General features: G+C 51.8%; 2 protein-coding genes across 3 annotated transcripts; one reads left to right on the forward strand and one right to left on the reverse strand.

Moving 5' to 3' along the window:
* The first annotated feature begins 2,253 nt into the window (after positions 1–2,253).
* On the forward strand, positions 2,254–16,103 carry DNAJC17 (DnaJ heat shock protein family (Hsp40) member C17). The gene is made up of 11 exons (XM_021555984.2): positions 2,254–2,385; positions 3,802–3,871; positions 4,752–4,810; positions 5,546–5,633; positions 6,016–6,098; positions 6,469–6,565; positions 6,921–6,970; positions 7,486–7,563; positions 8,562–8,642; positions 9,503–9,631; positions 15,895–16,103. The coding sequence occupies exons 1-11, from the start codon at positions 2,308–2,310 to the stop codon at positions 16,018–16,020; spliced, it is 939 nt and encodes a 312-aa protein (XP_021411659.2). The 5' UTR covers positions 2,254–2,307; the 3' UTR covers positions 16,021–16,103.
* C6H15orf62 (chromosome 6 C15orf62 homolog) lies at positions 12,105–14,514 on the reverse strand. Of its 2 annotated transcripts, none has more exons than XM_021555986.3 (2): positions 13,867–14,514; positions 12,105–13,452 (listed from the first exon to the last, which is right to left on the reverse strand). In XM_021555986.3, exon 2 carries the CDS (start codon positions 13,339–13,341, stop codon positions 12,826–12,828), a length of 516 nt encoding a protein of 171 aa, XP_021411661.1. In that variant the 5' UTR covers positions 13,342–13,452; positions 13,867–14,514; the 3' UTR covers positions 12,105–12,825. The 2 variants fall into 2 exon arrangements, with proteins under 2 accessions (XP_021411661.1, XP_021411660.1); XM_021555985.3 differs by having other exon boundaries at positions 12,105–13,610.
* Positions 16,104–16,363: the final 260 nt, after the last annotated feature.

Here is a 16,363-nt window from a genome sequence, read left to right on the forward strand (position 1 = left end):
CCTTGTGGAACGCTCGGGGGAGCCTGTCTGGGTGTCCTGCTCTCTCCTGGAGGGCCTGTCCCAGCCACGGAAGCGCTCCCTGCCCCTGCTCCACCTGCGGTGGCCCCGCGACCGTTCCTGCTGGCTCCATGACCTGCGGGCCCTGCGCCGGGATCGATGTCCCTGCGAGGAGGCTGGGATGTCCCATTCAGATCTCAGAGTCTGTCCCTCTTCGGGTGCGTCCTCTCTCCTCTGCAGCTGCCACTGCCTCCTCCTCGGGGAGTCGCTGCCTCGGGCGTGCCGAGACTCCCGGCGGCCATCGCGGGGCCACCTCATGGATCTCCTTGGCCTTCTCTCCCAGGGTGCGGAGCAGCTGCGCGGCCGCCACGCCGAGCGGCCGCGCCATCTCCGCTTCCTCTCGTAGACCTGCTCCTGCACCTCGTGGTACAGGGCCACGTGCTGGGGGTAGGGGTGGCGCGTGGACCGCTGGCACCGTGGGCACACGGCCTGGCCCAGGCTCCAGTCCCACAGGCACAGCCAGCAGAAGCAGTGCCGGCATGAGCTGGAGCACGCGGTGCTGATGTCCCGGCACTCCGGGCATGCGGCGTCCTCCTGGCTGTTGTCCTGCGGCGCGGCCGGGCCAGCCTGGCTGGTGCTGGCAGCAGAGGTGCCCGGCTCTGGAGTGTCCTCCCTCGATGACATCTCGCCCTGCAAGAGGCGCAAAGTCTGTTTTAGGTACCCCTCCCCAAAATCCCGCGGCTCCTTGTCCCTCCGGGGCTGTCCCACACCTCAGCAGCGGGGCCGTGGTGGGGCTGGAATAGTGGTGTTTGAGCCCCACGGATCTCACCATGGGATTGCGGCTCTGGGCCCCCTGTCCTGCTTTTGTGACGTGGCCCGTGTCCCGTGGCTGCTGTGAAGTCACCGATGGTGCTGTCACAAAGGGCCACTGTTGAGGTGTGGGACAGCCCCAAAGGGCTGAGCTGCTGTGCTTGGGTTTAGGAACAAGCGTCAGCAGATAAATTTTACATCTTGAAGGGCAAGAAGGTGTCACAGGAGGAGACCTCAGAGGGGATCCTCAGGGGGAGGCCACAGGAGGTGCCCAAGGTGGCATCATGATGGCCACAGGTGGCCTTGGCACGGCCAGGGCTACAACTCGTCACGAGCTGCGGGGTTGGGACAGGAGGAATGGCTCCAAAATGGAAAAGGGGCGATTTAAGTGCAATACTGGGAAGAAATCCTTCCCTGTGTAGAGGTGAGGCCCTGGCAAAGGTTGCCTGGAGCAGCTGTGGCTGCCCCATCCCTGGAAGCATTCCAGGTGAGGTTGGACAGGGTTTGGAGCAGCCTGGGATAGTGGAAGGTGTCCTTGCCCGTGGCAGGGGGTGGAACTGGAGGTCCCTTTGAGCACAAACCACTCCAGGATTCTCATCAAGAAGAAGGAGGTGGCATTGGAGTGGAGCTTGGAACAACACTGACCATGACTTGAGTCTGCACCCTGAGAGCTGAGGCTCTCCTTGGGTGAGGCTCCGTGGGGACACAAAAGGAATCTTTCAGTTTATTGCCCTACTGGATAAGAACAGCTCTCTGAAGCAGTTCATTTTGCTGGAATCACAGCTATCCTGTTTTCTTCATGATCTCAGGTTTGTTGCTATTGTTGATAAAGTAAATTAAGGAACCTTCAGCCATGAGGACACAAATCCTACTAGAATAAAGGAGCAAGGGCTGAAAATTTCCGTCTCCTGCGTATGCGAATAATTGGATCGGCTTTCTTCAGTGCTCCCTTCTTGGAGCTGTAGGGGGAAAGGGAGATGTCTTAGATCAATAAGAAAAGAATTTCCTAAGGAGCTGTGCCTCGGGCTGAAATGGATGCTGTTTGGGGACAAGTATGTTTTTGGGAACAGGCTGTAGCTGGTCTCGCACCTCCCCCCACTGCCACAGGCTTCCCGAAGAGGTGGTGGAGTGCCATCCCTGGAGGGTTTTAGTGCGTGGATGTGGACCAGTCTGTGGCATTTGAGGACACGGTCAGCGGCGACCTAGGAGGACAGCGGGACCTACGCGCTGTTTTCCCTAAGGACTCAGTGCCCGCGCACGGCCCCACGGGACTTGTAGTTTTCCTCTAGTTTCTCCCCGCTCGCAGCCGCCGCTAAAGAACTACAACACCCATCATGCCCAGCAAAGCGCCGCGCCCCCTGATGTCCCGTCCTCTGGGGCCGCGCGATGCATCACGGTTCTTGTAGTCCAACCTTCCCAGGAGGCCTGTGGCGCGGCGGCGTGCTGGGACTACATTTCCCAGCGACCGCGGCGCAAGGAGCGGAAGCGGGAAGCGCGAAGATGGCGGTGGATAAGGAGCTGCTGGAGCGGGACCTCTACGGGCTGCTGGGGATCGGCGAGAAGGCGTCCGAGAAGGAGGTGAGGGGCGTAGGGGGGCTCGGGACAGGCTCCTTCTCTCCTTCCATCCCTTTCCTGGCGTCCTCGGGATCGGCGGCTCCCAGCGCGGCGCTGCTCTCCAGCGCTGAGCTGAGGGGTTGCTCCAAGTGCGGCTGTGGGACCGGGGCTGTCAATTGGAAAAATCCCGTTTTTATTGATGTCGGTGTTGTCATATCCCGTTTTTACTGGGATTGGCCTTGTTCCCCCAGCTCACGCCTCAATCCTGCGGGGCGGAACCCGCCTTTGGAGGAGGAGAGAATTGCGGAGTTGGTCTGGGAAATGTTCTCGCTATGTGCTTCCAGAAGGGAAATTCCCCTGTTGACCCAAAAATCCTGTCCGAGCACCCAAAAGTCACGCAGTTAATTCTGTGGGCTTGGAATTACACGTTCGTGGGTTTTAATTTAGTTTAGTTGCTTAGTCAGTGCTAAACACAGGAAGGAAGCTCCGAGAGAGCTGCAGAGGGGCTCGGGACAAGGGCCTGGGAGAACAGGATAGAAAGGGAACGGTGGCACTGCCAGGGAGCCGGGTTACATGGCACAGTGGGGAGGAATTCTTGGCTGAAATGGGAAGTTGGAGGATGGAGCCCGCCGAGGAGACGCCTCTCCCTCAGCTGGGCTCTTATGCAGGAGGTGGGGTCATCTGCAGGGTTTTTCCTGCACATTCCCAATCCCGGGAGCTTTGTCCACCAGGTGGGGCCTGGACATAACTTTTCCCACTTGTTATAGCAGGAATTGGTTGGGAGTGAGATAAGAGTGGCTTCCTTTTTTCCTTCCTCTCCCCCCCCTTTTTTTTTTCCTTTCCACTTTTTTCCTTCTATTTCCCTATTTTTCATTCTCTTTACTTCTTTTATTTTTATTTTCCACTTCTCTTCCTTTACCCACTTGATTCCCCTTCACTCATTTTGGTTCCCTCTTTTTGATTCTCTTTCTGAGATTTTACCCTTCCCTCATTTTTTTATCATCCCCCCTTCTGTCTTCCCTTCCCTTCCCTTCCCTTCCCTTCCCTTCCCTTCCCTTCCCTTCCCTTCCCTTCCCTTCCCTTCCCTTCCCTTCCCTTCCCTTCCCTTCCCTTCCCTTTTTGGTCTCCTTCCTCCATATTTTTCCCTCTCTCCTTTTTTTTTTTCTTCTCCCCTTTTTTTACTTCTCTGCTTTTTTTCCCCCTCTCCCCCCTTTTTTTCCTCTCTCCCATTTTTTTTTTTACTTGAGGTTTAATTGCTGCAACACAAGACCCTTGGAAGTAAAAACAACTTTTAAAAGCTCCAGCTCCTTCCAGACACGGCCATGTCCTGAGCCCAGCAGGTTACCCTTGAACACAGGGATTATTTTGGGTTTCCAAGTTGCCTTTTTTGGCAGAGACAAACCAGTTTCCCCCCAGTAACTCCCAGTGTGGCCCCTGCAGGTGAAGACAGCGTTCCGGCAGAAGGCCCTGACCTGCCACCCGGACAAGAACCCGGACAACCCCCGGGCAGGTGAGAGGGGGCAGCTCTTCCTGCTGGAGTTTTCACTTCTGCAGGCTCCTGGAAGTGGCTCTGCTTCCCTAGGTGCTGAGGGAATGGCTGGGTGTGTGTCCTTGGGAATGCAGACAGGGCTGGGAGTTGCTGCTGTTGGAGTTGCTTTCTAAGGCTGAGCGATCCCTGCTGGGCTTAGAAACACCAGCATTAAGTCAGTGCTGGAATTACAGCTGCACCCCTCCAAACCTTCCCAACCTTTGCCTGTTTGGACACTGCTTTGATCTGTATCTCTCACAGTCCAAATTTCATCAACACTCCATAAATCCTGTTATCTGTGGGCAGGGCAAGAGGGCATTTCAGCTGCCTGCAGGGAGTGTTTGCTGTGGATGAATGTTGTAGAATTAGCAGTTACTTTGTATTTTGTCTGTCAAGACTGATAATTTATCTTTATAAAAAATAAATACAGTTTGTCAATGCTTGTAATGGGACAAGAGGAAAGACTTTTAAAGGATAGATGGCTGTAATGCAACAATACAACATAAGCAGGACTTCTTGTTGAAGGAAAAGGACAGAGAGGGAGAAGGAAATTGTGAAGCTCCAGCTAAATGTGGCATGAAAGAGATATTACCACCAAAAATAAAAGGAATCAGTAAGAAAAATTAAGTTTGCATGTTCCAAGATTTCTCTTAAAGTGAAACAATCCCAGTTTTTTTACTCTTGAGTTTGTGTAACACCTTTGAGCTTAGGTGGCCCTGGCTAGAGGTTGGCTTGGAAATCTCTTCCAGAGGTGATATTTGTTCCTTTGAGAGACCTTCCTGCAGGAATTTTATTTCCTGGTTCTTCCCCAGGACCCTCACCTGGTTTCCCTCATCTTGCCCTTATTTCTTCTCGTTCCCAGCGGAAATTTTCCATCAGCTGTCCCAGGCCTTGGCCGTGCTCACAGATGCAGCAGCCAGGGTAAGGATGCTCCCTTAGGAAGGGTGGGATTTTGGGGTGGTGCTGGAAACTGTAATCCTGCCTCTCCTGCTCTCTGCTCCAAGAGATGCTCCATGAATACAAATCTCAGCTTTATTCCCCCTGGTTCTCCCTGAGATCAAATCTCAGGTGCCAGGTAAAAAGCTTGAAGAAATGTTGTGTTTGGGATTTGCTGCTGGGAGCAGCTCTGCCCTGAGATTCTGCCTTTAATAACGTGCTGGACTGGGGCATATCCCATTTAACAACACCATCCCTGATTCAGGAACAGCAAATTCCCATGGCAACATCTGCCATTCCTGTTGAGTCAGGGGCTGACAAATTAGTAATACCTGGATGCAATTCCTGAGGCTTCAAGCTTTGCTGTCTGTGGGACACAGGAGAGCTTGGATCCTTCTGGGGCTGTGAGGAAGTGGCAGAGAACCCACTGCCCAAGGCCGAAAAGAACCTGGAAATGTCCCTGGAAAGAATAAAATCAAAAAATGAGCAAGGAACTCTCTCCAAATTAGCTCAGGAGAGGGAAAAGCATTGATTCCAGTTAATAAAAGCTAAAAAGATGAACTCCTCTTTTCAGGTACTGGCAAAGCTTGTAATCCAAGAAGCAGCAGATGCTTCAGCCCTGCTGACAGGGTTTCAGTCCCTGATGTTGTTGTATTCCCTGTTTTCCAGTTTCTCTCCTGGTTTCTGTAGTTTCCCACTGTTGTGCTGGTTCCTTGGCAGGCAGCCTATGACAGGGTGAGGAGGGCAAAGAAGGAGGCTGCAGCAAGGACACAGAAACTTGATGAGAAGAGGAAGAAAGTAAAGCTTGGTAAGAAAATCAAACCCTCACATTCTCCTGAGGTCTCCCCAAGATGGCTGTTTGCATTTCTCCTTCCACAGGGGTCAATCCATGGGGAATGACTCTGGTTTCTTCATCCCTAGTACAGTCCAGTAGACCTGGAATCTCCTCCCTCAGCTATAGCTGGGGTGGTCCTGTTCTGGGAAGGAGAGAATTAGGTCCTGCTGTGGGAATTAGGGGGTTGAGGACTGTTAAGGCTCCTTTGGTGTGTGGGGCCAAAGGGAGGGGCAGCAGAGCTGTCAGGATATTGGTGTAGCTTCAGCCAAATTTGTAATCTATCCATCTTCCTCTGGCCAGCAGGGAAAATTCAAGTTCTCTTTGGATTGTTTTAAGTTTGTTTCTGTCTCTGCAGATCTTGAAGCCAGAGAACGGGAAGCCCAGTCCCAAGAGAATGAAGAGGAGGAGACCAGGATAACGAGATCATTAGAAGAAGAAGTAAGGATGAATTCTTAGTTCTCTCTGCTATTTTTGAGAAGAATTATTTCCATTCATTATGAAATCCATGGGATGAAGTGCAAAAAAACCTCTGGACAGCAGCTCTTCAGCCTTTGGGATTAATCAGAGAATCCTGAAATGGTTTGAGTGGGAAGGAACCTTAAAGCCCATCCAGTTCCAGCCCCTGCCATGCTCAGGGACCCCTTCCATCAGACCAGGCTGCTCCTTTTGGAGCTGTACCACGGGAACTGGCAGGAGGGTTGTCCCAGGAGATGGGTGTGAGGCCCAGGCTGTCCTTGGAAGATTCCAGGTGACATTCCAGCCCTGGCTCTGTGTCTCAGGTGCCCGTGCTGTGTTCCCTGTGCCATAGATAATCCGCCTGCGTGAGGAGGGCTCCCGGCAGCTGGAGGAGCAGCAGAGGCTGGTCAGGGAGCAGATCCGCCTGGAAAGGGAGCAGCACAGCCGAGGTGAGCACAGGGGAGCACCTGCAGGTGCCATTGAGCTCTTTGGCAGCTGTCCACCCTGAATTTTTCCAACCTCCTTGCAGGGAAAAATGCCTCAGAAACTGTCTCCTGCTTGTGTTTTTGCTGACCTGTTTCTAGCCTTGATCGTGGCAAGTCTGTGCTTCCTTAAAGGGAAAAATGCTGCCTTGGAGTATTCTGTCTGTGCTGCAGTTCCTGTTGCACGAGATTTTTGGGACTGGAATGGTTCAGTGGAAATCCCAAAGTGTTTCATCATATGTATGTTCTCAGGGAAAAAAGAATTGTGCAAAATGAATTTTCACCCATGTCCTTTCCATCTTTTTGCTTTTTCTCTCTTTAGGCAAGCAGGAAAGAAATGGAGCAGAAGGCAAAGTAACTCCTAAACTCAAGGTAAGACATCCTTTAAAAGCTGTGTTTTGGTGAAAACTGATAGAACGTGGTGGAAAACAGAAGGGACATTTCAACCCTACTGAGCTGGCACATCTTTTCTTTATACTGGAGATGAAATTCTTCCATGAAATGTGCACCATCAGGTGAACAGCTCCTGTCCTTCCTGTTAGAATTCCTTCCTCAGTCACCTTTTCTTTGTCTGCTGCAGATTTCTGAGCCTGGGATTGAGTTGTCTGTGCTTTAAGCACAAGGAAACATCTGCTAATTACCCTGGCAGAGTCATTAGCATCCTTTCAAGTGCGATCTTTTTTTATTCCAGTGAGCAGCGTTTCTCCCTGTTCCCCAAACAGTTTGTTCCCTGTGCTCACTCCCATGCTGAGATCACTGTCTTGGCAGGCCTGAGAGTGTGGCTGGAAATAGCAGACGTGGTGAATGTTCAGGGGGGTGGGTGGGAGCTGCTTGAGCAGGCAGAGCATCCAAACCAGAGAAATTAACTACTGCCTGTTTGTTTCCAGCTCAGGTGGAAATGCAGAAAGGAAGATGAGACTGGAGGGGGATACTCCAAAGATGTGCTGCTGCAGATCCTGCAAAAGGTCCTGTCTAACACTCTTCCCTATTTATTACTGTGTCTTCCCCTGATCTCAGTGCTGTAAGAATAGTGAACTCTGGGAAGCTGCATATCACAGAGTCATGGAATGGTTTGGGTGGAAAGGGACCTTAAAAATTATTCAGTTCCACCCCTTGCCACAGGCAGGGACACCTCCCACTCTCCCGGATTGCTCCAAGCCCTGTCCAGCCTGGCCTTGGACACTTCCAGGGATGGGACAGCCACAGTTCCTCTGGGCAACCTGTGGGAGGGCCTCAGCACCTGCACAGGGAAGGATTTTCTCCTAATAATCTAATCTAAACAGGTAATCTCATCTAAACAGCTGGTTTAGAGCTATTCCCTATGTCCTGTCACTCCATGCCCTTGTAAGCTGTAAACTGGAATTGCTCATTTCCTTCCCTGTTCAGCTTTCTCATGCAGTTTTCAGAGCTCATCAGCATGATCGTGGAGTCATTAAGGTTGGAAAAGATCTCTTAAATCATCAAATCCACCCTTTGAACCAAGTTGGATCCTTTGATCCCTTAGCTGGGAGCTGTTTCCCAGCTAACAGCTCTGGCTGAAACGGAGCAACTGCAGACTCTTCCCACTGGATGCTTCCTGCCCACTTTGTCTGGTTCTGTGGTTGTGGTGCACTCATCCTTCACTTCAAGCACTCCACATCCCTGCTGTGGGAAATGCAGAGGCAGGCACAGACAAGCCTTTGATCTGATCAATCCCAGCCTGGCATCTTTCTTTTTCCTCTGAGCTCAGCAGTCCTTTTGCACTGGAGCTTGCTGGGAGCCAAGTGTGTAGCTCCATGCCTTCCCAGATTAGTTCCTGGAGGGACAGAAATGATGGGATCAGTGGAAGCAGGGCAGAGATGGTGACAGCTCGAGCCTCATGTCTGTGAAAACACATGTTTTCTCTTTGTGTTCATTTGATAACTGAACTTGACATCTCTCCTGGCTCTTTAATTAACTTTCCTTCCTTTCTTTCTTCCCACAGTACGGTGATGTGCTCAATTTGTTGATCTCCAGCAGGAAGACTGGGAGTGCAGTGGTGGAATTTGCCACGGTGAAGGCAGCTGTGAGTGTGCAGAGCCCCTGCTGGGTGTGCTGGGGGTGGCACAGGACAGGTGACAGCCAGGACACTGCCCTGTCATTAAGGCAGTGGAGAAGGGTAATGAGAGTCAAAAGGCTTGGAGGGAGTGGCACAGCTGGAGGCACAAACCCAGAGATCAGGCACATAAACAGGTTGTGCATGGAACAGGCTGAGGGAAGAGGCACAGCCTCAAAAATCAGGCACTGAGCACTTACTCAGCTCTCTCTGAAGGTGAAATGCCTTGGAGTTGGGCTTATGTGTTTTGGAGGTGATATCAGGCATTTGCAGTGAAAAACAACCCAGAATGTCTTGACTCACTGTGAGTTATAATAATTCATGTGGCTGTGGGAGCTGAAGTCATCAGTTACCCTCAATTTTAGTAGCTCCATGAGCTTGGGCTGTATGAGAGTTTCCTTGTTAGCTTTTCTTTCATTCATATCCAAATGATAAAAACCCCCAGAACTGTGTGTGACCTGTATATCAAAAATGCTGGCAGGGGTATGGACCATAAAGGTGCTTCTCATGTAGGGCAGCTGTGATATCTGAGAGTCATGGAGTGGTTTGGGTTGGAAAGATCCTTAAAATCTTACAGAGTGGAATCAGAATGGTTTGGGTTTGAAGGGACTTTAAAAGATTATCCATTTCAAGCCCCCAGCCATGGGCAGGGACATCATCCACTAGCCCAAGTTGCTCCAAACCCCATCCAGCCTGGCCTTGGACACTTCCAGGGATAGGTCTTGTTTGTGTCCTAATTGGCCTTGAGGGGCATGACTCTTAGGAACTTGTGAGGGAAGAGAATGGGATCTGAAATCCAGGTGATGATGGAAGGATATTTTCCCTGCCAGGAGATGGCTGTGAAGAATGAAGTTGGCCTGCTAAATAACCCCCTGAAGATTTCCTGGCTGGAGGGCCAGCCCCGGAGCCACCCCAGCACCATCCTCCCAGACAGCACCAGCCAGCCCAGGACCTCACAGGTGAGGAGGATGGGCTGTGGGATGGAAATCTGGTGCTGTAACAACTTAAATCTCAGAGTGCTATCAGATAAAAGCTCTTGGGGCCAGGCCTGGCTTTCCCTGCAGCCCTTTCTATACCAGATCAGTGGCTTTCTAAAGGATATCCTGCCTGGGCAGCAGCACACTGGGAGCTATTTGGATCTTCACACATTCCCTGTCTCCCAAGTGAAGAGCAAGGATATTCTTTGCTCATCCCAAAGCCTTCAATGCCATTTTGATGGGATTTTTGAATATGTCTTGACTGTTGGAATCCTCTGAGTGAGAACTGCTGAAAGGTTCCTTTAGAGAGTCTTGGTTGCTCACTGCATTTGCAGGAGGAGGATGTTTCAGTGCTGGAAGCAAACCTCTATTCTTAGGGTCTGCAGGAGGCAGGAGACAACAATATCAAGCTAAATACCCTTTTGTGTGTTCACTCCCTAAATATTTTAAGCTTGTGAGATTGTTCAGTGCATTCACTGTCTTGATGTTTCATTATGTATTTTATTTATATTATTTGTAATTGTGCATCAGAACACCTGATGGTTATCCTGTCCATGCAGGACCAGGGAGAGTCCTTCAGCCACAGGAGATTCACCAGAGTGTTAGGAAGGGAACTGGGGCAAAAAGCAAAATCCAAAGCATTTCATTTGAGAATTTCTCACTAGCAGAGAGTGAGAACTGGCTCATTCCTACCAAAGGGGATTGCTGGTGCAGTTGGAGCTTGGTAGTGGATGCCAGCCTCTGTGGGTTCAGATCCCCGAGTTTGTCTTGGCCTGTTTCCATGGCCAGAGCTTGTTAGTGTGGAAGTGCAGCGTCTGCCTGCAGTGCAGGATTAGTGTGGTGGGGCAGCAGGGAGAGCAGGAAAGCAGCACACAGTGCTGGTGACTCACCTCTGCCCAGCACAGCCTCCTCAATCCCACCTGGCTCTGGGAATGTTGAGGAGCTGCATCCTTCCCAGGAGCTGCACAGCTGGTGATTTGCTCCTTTCTGCTGCTTTTGGCTGTAAGAAGCTGCAATTTCTGGGATTGCACTGCAGCCTTGCATCTCCAAGCTGCTCTCCTTCCTGTTTTTCCTTGTTCCTACTCCAGACCCTCCCTAAATCCTCTTACTGCATCTGCTAGGATGCTTCTAAAACCTGTAATTTGTTTACAGCTCCTCTTGGTTGATCTGCTTCCAGCAGCTTGTGCTCTCCAGTTCAAGAGTGTGCAGAGTGAGCTCCCAGATCCCTGCTCCCTCTGCCTCTTCCCTTCACACCCAGCCTGGTTTCCCAGACACCACGTTCTTGCTTCCAGGCTGCACTTACCTTATTCTGATTTAAGCTGCCCTTGCTTCCTATTCGCTTCCCCCCTCTGTTTTTGTCTGAATCCACCCCCATTTTGTTCCCACTCTGTGCAAAAGCAACTCCTCTGCTGCTCTCCTTCAGGAAACAGCCCAAGCCTGCAGTGTTCTCATGGCAACATGCTCACTACTCATACTCTGCTCCCTGCCTGGAACAGGCAGCCAGGTACACCCTGCCTGGGAGAGCCAGCCAGGACCTGAGAGCCAAAATCTGCAGGTAAAGCACAGCCAGACCCCAGCCAGGGGGTTTGGAAGCAGTTCCAAGGTGGAAGCTGCTCGTCTTCCATAGCTTTGTTGTCTCCTACAGCAACAGGTGCACATTGTCCAGTAGTTCCTGGAGAGCTGCTGCAGCCAAGCAGGCTCCAGTTCCCCTTGGAATTCAAAAGCTGTGGCTTGGACAGTATTACTCCAGGCTATTGAGAGCAGGGGCTGTGTGGTGGTTCAAAGCACACAGTGGCTGCAGAGAGCCTGTTTTGCCATTCCAACAGCATGCAATGCTTAGTTTTGGGAAGATTTTCCCTGCTCTTGCAGTGGAATCTCCCTGCCACGGCTCCTCAGCAATTCAGCCCTGAGAAAAGACTCCTGCCTGGTATTCATGTACCTGTTCTAAGCTCCTTCAGAGGTTTCATAGGGTTTATTTCCTATTATCTGACTTCAGGAGGTGACTCTTGCAGGATAAGAGGCAGCTGTGCCTTCCCTGGAGTGTCTCTACATTTTGCTGTGGCCACTTCCAAAGCTCCTGGTTATCTGGGGGCATGGACATTTTATTATTGTTAATTTTTAAAATAGCCCTAATAGTCAAAATGGTAAGAACTGGTAGTTTCTTTTAGCAGCTTGGTGCTGCCCAAAATGTTCTCAGCCTGGCAGAACCTTTCCCACTGTCCAGCTCAGGATGGGGAACTGTTCCTGTCTTGCTCCGAGCTGTGTGAGCTCTCCTCAGGGGAAAATTAAGTCCCAGCAGCTCTGTCCTTTCCTCAGAGCCACACAGGTGTCCCTGCCCCCATTATAAAACCCTGCAGTGCCAGGGAGGATGGACCTAGGCCACTCTAGATACCCTGTGTTCCTGGTGCCTGGGATTTCTGAGACTTGTTCCCAGTGAAATGAGGCAACCAGACGCTTCCAGTCACAGATACATTTATTCTTCTATGTCTGTACAGCTGGGAGCTCAGTGCATGCGTAAGGCAGCAGTGTCAGAGACATCTCTTCTCCTGCCAGGAGGATAAATCCACTGCTGGTGCTGTATCAGGAGCCTGCTTGGATGCTTACCTGTTTCCAGGCTGGGAGTGCCACCTGCACTGGAGTTAAGGGAAAAGAAACCCACAAGGAGGAAGAGAAAAAACGGAGGAACAGCTTTGAGCTTTCACATCCAAACATGGTGGGAAGAGAAGCCCCAGTTCCCGTCTCTCAGCCCTCAAAGCTTTGGCTTCGGGGTGCAGTGCTGCTGCCTCCTTGCAGGCTGCCAGCTGTTCCACAAGTGATCCATGACAAATCCTTGTGTGTCCCTGCCCCACAGTGTCACATCCCCATAATAAGTCCTTCCTAAAAAATGCCAGTCTTCCCTGAGGATGGGACGCACAGTCTGGAGTGGGAAATTCCCAGGGTGGAGAGTGGAAAGTTGTCCACGAGACAGCAGACAGTGCTCTCACCTGAGCACAGAGCCCATGAGCTCTGTTCCAGAGGATTCCTTGGCAAGGACGTGGATGGTCTGTGGTGGGCGAGGTGAGGACAATGAAACAGGCTGCACACAACAGGCGTGCTCCAGTATCCTTCCTCCTGCTGGAGTTGGAGGAACTGGCAGCAGCAGTGAGTAGCTGGGATGTGATGGACAATGGATACCTTCAAATGGCGTAATCCCTCGGGTTCTGTTTCCTGAGGGTCTGCAGCACATCCTCGAGGAGCGATAGCCCCAAATCCACTTTGAAGGACAGGAAGGGGTCAGCCAGGTCAGGAAGAGTGGTGCTGTTTGGGAGACCTGCCTCTGAGGTGCCATGGTCAGTAGCCTGGTCCTTGTGTGTCGGAGTGGCTTTGTGGCACGGAGCAGCGTCGGAAAAGGAGAGGTCAGAGTGGGAATCCGTGTGATCGATGATGTTGGGGCAGCTGGAACTGTCCAGGTACAGCCGGGGAGGCTTGGGAGGGGCTTGTGCCTTGGCCAGGTTCTGCTCGCTCTGACAGGACAGGTACTCAGACTTGTCCTTCAGATCCCTCAAGCATTCCCTTTTCTGGCCATCCGTATCCAGAGTGTGGCTGTTCTGGTTCAGGATGATGACTTGGTTGCCCAGCTTTTTGTGCCTCCTGAGGGAGAAGCGTCGGAAGAAGGTGGTGGACTTGATGGACCCCCTGCGCCAAGTATCCATGGTGAGCAGAGGCGGCAAGGAGCAGGAGTGCTGACTCCTCACAGGCGGGAGCCAAGGGATCAGCAGAGAGCCACGCAACAGGATCAACCTCTTCCTGCCCCACTCCCGGAGCTGCAAGGAACACAGAGAGGCTGGTAGTTCAGGAAATGCAAACTCCACGCTGTGGCAAGGAGCACTTGGCTTGTCTTGGATCTCTAGGAGTCTCCCTCAGAGTGGAGAGGAGCGGCGGTGTGTGAGTGAGCTCGTTAAACGTGTGCTGCGTCTCCGGGCTGGTGGGGAACAGCAGAGGCACAGTCACCATGAGAACAGATCTAATCTGGCATCTAGAACAGAAGGGCACTCGGGTGCCATGGTAACCAGGCACCTTCTGCGGAGGGGCACTGCCGGAAAAGCGCCGTGGGTGGCTGGGAACGAGACGGTGACTCAGTCCCACCGAAGGAACCCAGGGAATACAGGAGAAGGGGGATGTAGAAAGCGACAATGCAGGAGACAACGCTGGGAGAACAGAGTGCAGAAGAGACTTACACACTGTTGGAGCAGCCTGGAATCCAGGAGCGGAGAGGAGAAGCTGCTGAAGCACTTGGAGACCAGGATGAAGAAGCAAGTCCAGGGAGAGCTCAGCCAGTAGTCCAGGAATTCAGCCAGGTTGGACCCAGAACGCCAAGACTCCCCAGTGCTGCTGCTGCTGTCCCTTCATGAGCCACCCGTTGCTGCTTCCCGGGCTGCGGCTCCCTGCGTGGATGTGTTTGTTTTGAGCCAAGCCCTTGCTGAGTCAGCCACGTCAGGAACTGGGTTTCACTCCATTGGTAATTGCCAGAATTGCAGGAAGTAGGTGTGTGGAGTGGCAGAGCCTCAGCCCACGCTCAGGCACCCGGGAGCACGTGCTGTGAGCCCACCTGGATCAGGCTGTTCTCCTTCCCGCTGCTCTGAGAGCTCCTTGTGTCAGCAGAGCTCCCAAACCAGGCTGCAAATAATCTCCTGGCTGTTTTAAATTTCAATCCCAGTGTGAGGTGGGGCTTCAGGTTTGTGTGGGTGATTCATCTGCATAAATCTCAGGCAGCCTCTTCCATCCAGCCCAGCAAATTCCTGGGGTTGGTGGATGGGACCTGGAAGGATCCTGGCTGAGGGCTGATACCATCGGTGCTTTCTCAGACACTGCTGCTGCCAGTACCCAAAGGTAATTTTGCTCAGTTGGCTCTTAAGACACCAATTAGACTCTTAATTTCCCTCTTGATGTTCCTTATCTGTTGTGGGCTTTCATTGTGTCCTTGCAGCCGGAGGAACCACTTTGCTGGCACAGGATAAGGAATTGCACTGTGTTTTCATGCAGAGACTTACTAAGGCATTCTATTGCCTTTGTATCCCTCCTGCTTCCTAAGAAATCCTTCAATATCTGGAGAAGCCGTGGCTGCCCTATCCCTGGAAGTGTTCAAAACCAGGCTGGAGCAGCCTGGGCTAGTGGAAAGTGTCCCTGCCCATGGCACGAGGTTGGAACCAAATGATGTTTGAGATCCCTTCCCACCCAAACCATTCTGGGATTCTGTGATTCTCTGTGATCACCACTTAACCCACTTCCTAGAAAAAGGAATAGGGAGGGTTTTTTTTTTTCCATTCACCCTCTGTCAAGAAACTCTTATTTCCACCTGAACTGTCAAGGAACATGCTGGATGTTTCCAAGCCTTGCAGTGCTTTCATACTTCCAAAATAGCACGGCCACCTACTAGTGTGGAATGGCTTTGGAAGCAGCGCCAAAGCACTGGAGCAGCTGTCATCTGCTGCCCACGTTCATTAGGCAGAGTCTGCAATCAACTGCCTTGACATGACAGTTGCTGCCACACGCAGCAGGGAGGTTCTGGGAGCTTTGGAAAACTGTTCCGTTCCTTTGTCAGGTTTGGGAACATCCCTGGTGGTTTGCTTTCTGCAGCTGCTTAGAATCAGGGAATTCTTTCTGGTGGAAAAGACCTCCAGGGTCATTGATTGCAGCTGTTAGAATCATGGAATGGTTTGGATGGGAAGGGACCTTAAAGTCCATCCCAGGCAGAGACACCTTCCACTTATCCCAGGCTGTTCCAAGTCCTGTCCAGCCTGGCCTGGAACACTGCCAGGGATCCAGGGGCAGCCACAGCTTCTCATGGCAGCCTGTGCCAAGGCCTCAGCCTTGTCAGGCAGTTGGAAGTTAGTCACTTCCATGACTCATCCACAAACGTTTGATTTTTTTATGGCATTAGCCTTTGTAACAGGTGAAGTGTACGCTGGACTTTGGGTACCAACCTTGTAGGTGCAGGGTGATCTTGTCATCCAAAATAATGCCCCAACCAGCCTCATGGAATGCTGGCTCTGTGTCTGCCCCTCTTTCCTCATCAACCACACTTATTGCTGGTTATTTTTAATAATCATTTCAATAACATCTCCTGGTTTTTTCCTGTAGCCAGGCAGCTTTCACCCACCTCACAGTTTCCTGCCCAGAACACCGGTGTTGAGACGGGGATTTGGGGAAGTCTGGGAGTCTGTGCTGCCCCTGATGGGTTGTGTGTGTTTCCTGCTCCTTCCCAGGCCTCGGTGGTGTCGGAGCGGGACTACGAGAGCCTGGTGATGATGAGGATGCGCCAGGCAGCCGAGAGGCAGCAGCTCATTGAGCAGCTCCAGCAGGAAGACGAGGAGGAAAAGTCCCACACTTAGCATGAGAGTATGGATTCTTCCCGTCCTTCCGTCCCCTCAGAGCTGTTTCTTAATTTAAGTCAATAAACCTCTTTTTTTCTAAAGGTATTGTGGGAATAGAAACTCCCAGGGACTGCAGCCCTTAACCCTTTCCAGGTTTGGGGAAGGAATGGCTGCCTGAGGTTCATAGAGTGCAGGTGTTACCCTGTCAGTGTGTGTGTGCCCAGAGCACTGGCCCCATCCTATGGGACAAGGTGTGAGAGGTGCCATCAGAACACCAGACCTTGGAGCTTTTAATTCCTGAAAGCTCATTCAGGAGCCGTGCATCCAGAGGGATTTGGCAACAGCTTTTAACGACCCACAG

The sequence above is a fragment of the Lonchura striata genome, chromosome 6 (genome assembly GCF_046129695.1).
Source record: "Lonchura striata isolate bLonStr1 chromosome 6, bLonStr1.mat, whole genome shotgun sequence".
Lineage (NCBI taxonomy): Eukaryota > Metazoa > Chordata > Aves > Passeriformes > Estrildidae > Lonchura > Lonchura striata.